At 41.0% G+C, this 5621-nt stretch overlaps 2 protein-coding genes across 2 annotated transcripts; one reads left to right on the top strand and one right to left on the bottom strand.

The window, feature by feature from the left end:
• Positions 1–1831: 1831 nt before the first annotated feature.
• On the top strand, positions 1832–2518 carry GGTG_14209 (hypothetical protein; the record flags this gene model as incomplete). Its single annotated transcript, XM_009232136.1, has 2 exons — positions 1832–2012; positions 2118–2518. Coding segments are annotated over 2 exons (582 nt in total), but the record flags the coding sequence as incomplete, so codon positions are not given.
• Positions 2519–3898: 1380 nt separating this feature from the next.
• On the bottom strand, positions 3899–4544 carry GGTG_14208 (hypothetical protein; the record flags this gene model as incomplete). The annotated part of the gene is made up of 2 exons (XM_009232135.1): positions 3899–4059; positions 4361–4544. The coding sequence occupies 2 exons, from the start codon at positions 4542–4544 to the stop codon at positions 3899–3901; spliced, it is 345 nt and encodes a 114-aa protein (XP_009230399.1).
• Positions 4545–5621: the final 1077 nt, after the last annotated feature.

Here is a 5621-nt window from a genome sequence, read left to right as displayed (position 1 = left end):
GACGGGTAAACGGAACGAACAACCAGGCAATAAAGCAATACTTCCGGGTACTTTTGCTGCGAAAAAGCAAAACGATTAGGCGTTGCTATTGCATTTAATAGCGTAAATGCATAATACGAGCGTGCATTTGGGGTCGCAAAGAAACCCCGGGCGTTTTTGTTAATAAGGTTTTACCTACAAAAGCTTTATAACCTTTGGGTAATTAAAAAAAAAACTTTCGGCAACGGTTAAAGTTAGGGCGGGGGCTTTGGAAGCAATTAAAAAGCAAGCCAAAAAATTGCTAAAAAAAGCGAATAATATGTACAAAAAGTATTATAATAAAGGCAAAACCCCGGTACCTTTTGGGGTAAGCGATTAGGTGCTATTAAATACGGCGAACATTAAAATAAAAAGGCCGTTAAAAAAGTTATCGAACAAATGGTTAGGACCTTTTTAAGTTTTAAAAATGGTTGGGTTAGCCGGTTTGGCGTTTCGGTTAAAGCTTTTGGTAAATTACCGGATATATAACGTATTCCCGGCAAATTTATTGCGGGCGTTTAAAAAAAAGCCCGGCAAAAAACTAAAAAATAAGGAACCAAAAATCGAAAAAAAGGAAAAGGATTGCTTTAAAGTAAAGGCTTTGCTGGGATATAAAGGGCTTTTGCGAAAACGAAAATACTTGGTTAAATAAATAGGTTACGACAAATTAAAAAATTTGTAAATCCTAAAAAAGGATATTACGAAAAAGATTGTTTAAGCGTATAAAGCAAGCCTATTGGAAGCGAATTTATAAAATAAGGAAAATACCGAACCTTAGCGGGTAAATACCCGGAAAGGACGAAGGTATTATAAGAAAAAAATAATAAAGGCTAAAGGAATAACCCAAAGGAATGTTTTAACGTGCTAAACCGGTTGGCCACCGGAAAAAAACGTAAAAAAACCCGTAAGCGGTTTGTAATAGCCGTAAAATATCGTGCCTTATAAATAAAAAGTTAAGTGGGAACGGTATAATACGGGGAACGCTTTAAATTAATGGTACGATATATTTAAATTTCGAAAAACATGCAAGGTATAGCATATTTCGAAAAGCTCGTAAAAAGCATGCTTAGCGCAATACGCCAAAGCAATTACCGCATTTTAAACGTACGTCGTAATAAAAAATACCATTGCTTGCCCGAAAAGGAAATGGGAAAATTTCCGGATGGTATAGCGGACGGGCCTAAGCGTTTGGGTAACGGCAAATGCATATCGGCGGTATTTAAACCCATTGGGGGGGCAAAAAAAAAGCATTTTAAAATTATTTATTGGGGCATTAAAGCTTAATTGGTAAATATGGATACCGGGATTTTGCAATGCTGCAAAAGCAGCATAACGAAAGGAAATTGTGGTTTTAATTGTAATAAATTAACGAAAAAATTTTAAAATTAATTACTTTTCGAAAAAGGGATACCAGTAATTAATTAAAAAAATATGTAAAAAAAATCGATTAAATGCCGTATTTAAGGAAACCAAAATTTCCGGAAATTACGTTTTTTTTGCTAGCGTTACAATCGTTGCCGCCAAAGTTGTTAGCGCCGAAAGCGGCATTTCCCGGCGTTAATACGGACGCCGCACCTTTACGGGGAGCCGCGCGGTTGTAAGCTTAAGTATTTGAATGCGCCGCAATCGTAGCAAGGTTAGCGGCAATGCTACCAAAAAAAGCAACCATACCTTTTTCGAAACGCTTAAAGGACGCTTTTATTTCGTTAAAAGAGTTACCGATGCCAGCCAAAGCTTAAGCTTGCCTTTTCGTTTAAACGGCGATAGCGTAAAATTGTTGGGAAATATTTTAAATAATTTTTAATATTGCAACGCTAGCAATTTTGCGCTAAATGCGCTTTTAAATAACGGTTTAACGTTTATAGCGCGCAAATTATTTGGCCGATATGGTATGGAAGGATTTGGCTTTTTAAATAGCCTTACGGGCGCGAAATTGGGCTTTAATAAGCTTTTCGAAAAGTTCCGGTATTGTTTTAAGCAATTGCTTGTAAACGGTATTTAAAATTTTGTAAAGGTTTTGGGCTATTTCCCAAAACCATTCGGGGAATTTAACGCAAGCTTTGTTACCGATTACGTTTTTGTAATAAATACATTTAAAGGATTTCGTACAATTATCGAAATATATCGGTATACGGGGGTCGACGGTATAATTTTAATATGCTTAACGACCAAAATAGCGGCTATAAAATACCGTACGCTTTGTATAATTATTTTTAAAAAAGGGCAAATAAATAAGGTTTTAATTATCGCTTTATTGGAAATTAATAATTTTTTGCAACGGAAACGCATTGCGAATACTTATATAAAGCAAAAAAAAAGCAATGTCCGTTTCGGGGGCAAATCCATTAAAATTGAAAACGTTGCGGCGGCGTTCGTCGCGCGCTTTACGTTTTTTTTCGGCGAAAGTTTTTTTACCGCGGCGGTTAAAGCCCGCCGGGGGGTTACCGGCAAAACGTTTGCGGGAGTTTTAAAAGGCTGCAAGCGCAAAAGGGCCCGATAAACCCGCAACATTTAAAAGGCTTACCGGAAGGTTACCGGCAAAGCGATCGTTAAGGATTTAAAAAATTAAAAGTTCCGGCAAAACCGAATTCGAATTCGATTAAATTACGATAATTGGGGAAAATACCGGGGGGTCGCTAAGAAAGGCTAGCGGGCCGGTTGGGACTAAAAAACCCGAAGCGGATATTTAAAGGAATACCACTTTTTTTACGTAATTGGGTACGAAGGATAACATTTGCAGCTACCGGTTAGGTTTAAATGTCCAAAAAGAACGGTTAAATATTAATTACTTACGGTTACAATTGTTAAAATTGTTGAAATGGTTATTGGGTGCATAAAAAAGAAAAAAAAAGGTTTATAGCTTTAAACGGGAAAAAAAGCCTTTTATATGCCGGTACGGACCCATTTTTCCGAATGCTACAAAGTTTTATAGCCGGTTTTTTTAGGCGTTGCTAAATATCGGGGCGGTTTAGCGGGATACCGTAAATTACCGGCTACTTACGGGGTCGCACGCGCGGTATAAACGGCTTAAAATAAACCGTATCGGGAAAGGGCAATATATTAAAAGTACGGGCGAAACCGCCCGGCAAAAAGCGGAAAGCGTTAAATGTACGGGCGAAACCGCCCGGTAAAAAAAAAAAAGGGGCGCTAGCAGCTAGCCGGGCACGGACTTTTTGGGAATATGCCGGCAAGTTACCGGTATTGCGGTTAAAGCATAATAACGAAATTAAAAAATAGGGTAAAGCTTAAATTGCACGAAAGCGCTTGGAACGCGAAAAATTTAAAAAACCGACCCCGGGTGCTTAAAAGGGCACGAAAAAAAGGGAGGTTAAAAAAAGAACAATTTTTGTTGGCGATAGCATTTTTGGTAGGAAATTTACGGAGGTTTAACAAAGGAAATACCGTATCCGGCCCGTAACCCGGTAATTACCCGCCTTTGCACCGATTAACCCTTAACAATATACCAGCAAACGAAGCCGAAAATACAAGCACTTTACGGGTTGCTAGCATTTTTGCCCGTGCCAAACCGCCCGGGACAAAAGCTATCGATGGATTTTATCGGAAAGTTTTTAACGTTGGTAAATAAAGCCGGCAAAAAGCGCGACGCAATATTAATAATGGTCGACCGGTTTACCAAATATAGCTTTTTTATCCTAACGTTTACGAGGTTAACCAATAAAGGATTGGGGAACCTTTTATTTGCATACGTTTAAAGGCTGCTGGGAACGCCCGAAAGGATTGTATCGAACCGGGATAAACTATTTACAAGCGGGTTTTGGATAACCTTTGCCGAATACTTAAGGGTCGCAAAAAAGTTATCGATAGCATACTACCTTTAAACCGACGGGCAAACGGAACGGACGAACCAAGCAGTAAAGCATTACTTCCGGTGCTTTTGCTGCGAAAGGCAAAACGATTGGGCGTTGCTATTGCACCTGGCAGCGTGGGTGCACAATACGAGCGTGCATTCGGGGTCGCCAGGAAGGGCCAGCGGGCCGGTTAGGACCGAAAAACCCGAAGCGGATACCCGAAGGAATACCACTTTCCTTACGTAATTGGGTACGAAGGATAACATTTGCAATTACCGGTTAAGTCCAAGTATTTAAAGGGAGCGGCCAAATACCGATTATTTACGGTTACGATCGTTAAAATTGTTGGAATAATTATTGGGTGCACAAAAAAAAAAAAAAAGGGCTCGTAGCTTCGAACGGGAAAAAAAGCCTTTTATATACCGGCACGGACCCATTTTTCCGAATATTACAAAATTTTATAGCCGGTTTCCCCAAGCGTTGCCGGGCATTAAGGCGGTTTAGCGGGATACCGTAAGCTACCGGCTACTTACGGGGTCGCACGCGCGGCACAAACGGCTTGGAATAAGCCGTATCGGGAAAGGGCAATATGTTAAAAGCACGGGCAAAACCGCCCGGCAAAAAACGGGAAGCGTTAAATGCACGGGCGAAACCGCCCGGTAAAAAAGGAAAAAAGGGGCGCTGGCAGCTAGCCGGGCACGAACCCCCCAGGGACATGCCGGTAAGTTACCGGTATTGCGGCCAAAGCATAATGGCGAAGCTAAAAAATAAAGTAAAATTTAAATTGCACGAAAGCGCTTGGAACGCGAAAGATTTAAAAGACCGACCCCGGGTGCCCGAAAGGGCACGAAAGAAAGGGAGGTTAAAAAAGGAACAATTTTTGTTGGCGATAGCACTTTTGGTAAAAAATTTACGGAAGTTTAACAAAGGAAATACCGCATCCGGCCCGTAACCCGGTAACCACCCGCCTTTGCACCGATTAACCCCTAACACTTATTTCGTTGGAATTCCATTTATTTTCCGGCTTAATTTAATATTTTTTTACGCACCGCGCATAAAAATCGAACCATTCTTTTAGCACCAGCCTATTTTGTGCCGCGCGCTTTTCGATAGCTTGCGGCTTTTTTTTTACCCGCTTTAATAGCTTTTTATAAGCCAAAAGCCAGGCTTAAACCCATTTCTTTTTAGCGTTCGTCGAAAAAAGGGTTAGCCGGCGGCAAAGGATTAAATCGACGGCTTGGGCAACGGCAACTGCGGTAACGGCGTTTCCTAAAAAAGGTTAGTTTATTTGTTAACAAACCGCACCCAAAACCGTTTGGATTAACCTACCAATTAATTGCCTCCAATTAGCTTACGCAAGCAACGCAAAATCTTCGGTTTTTGTTAGCTTTTTATTGTGCCCGCCGTTTTTTATTTTGCCGGCGCTTCCTTGCCGGCGCTTTTGCAGTAAGCGAAGGTTTATCCCGTACTGCCGCGCGCAAGCGGCGAAGGTTTTAAAGCCGCCCTAATCGAAAGCTTCCAGGGCTATCAAAACCCGGGCTTTATTAGCCCGGGCCTTTTCGCGCTTTTTTTCGCACCGGATCCTGGGCATTTCGGTAAAATTTGGCTGGAAAACCCAAAGGCGCAAGGCTTAAATTGGCGGGGTTAAAATTACGATGGTTTTTTGGCTATGCACCGTGCCTATAAGAGTTCGGCTAACTATTACCTTTTTCGGCGATACATTGGTTTCCAGCTAATTTGGCTGGGGAAAAATGTTACAGAAAAACGTCGAATTGCCCCGAAAACGTCGAATTG

The sequence above is a fragment of the Gaeumannomyces tritici genome (genome assembly GCF_000145635.1).
Source record: "Gaeumannomyces tritici R3-111a-1 unplaced genomic scaffold supercont2.177, whole genome shotgun sequence".
NCBI classification, from domain to species: domain Eukaryota; kingdom Fungi; phylum Ascomycota; class Sordariomycetes; order Magnaporthales; family Magnaporthaceae; genus Gaeumannomyces; species Gaeumannomyces tritici.
Note: the sequence above shows the minus strand (reverse complement) of the source record. Positions and strands in the feature narration are given on the sequence as shown.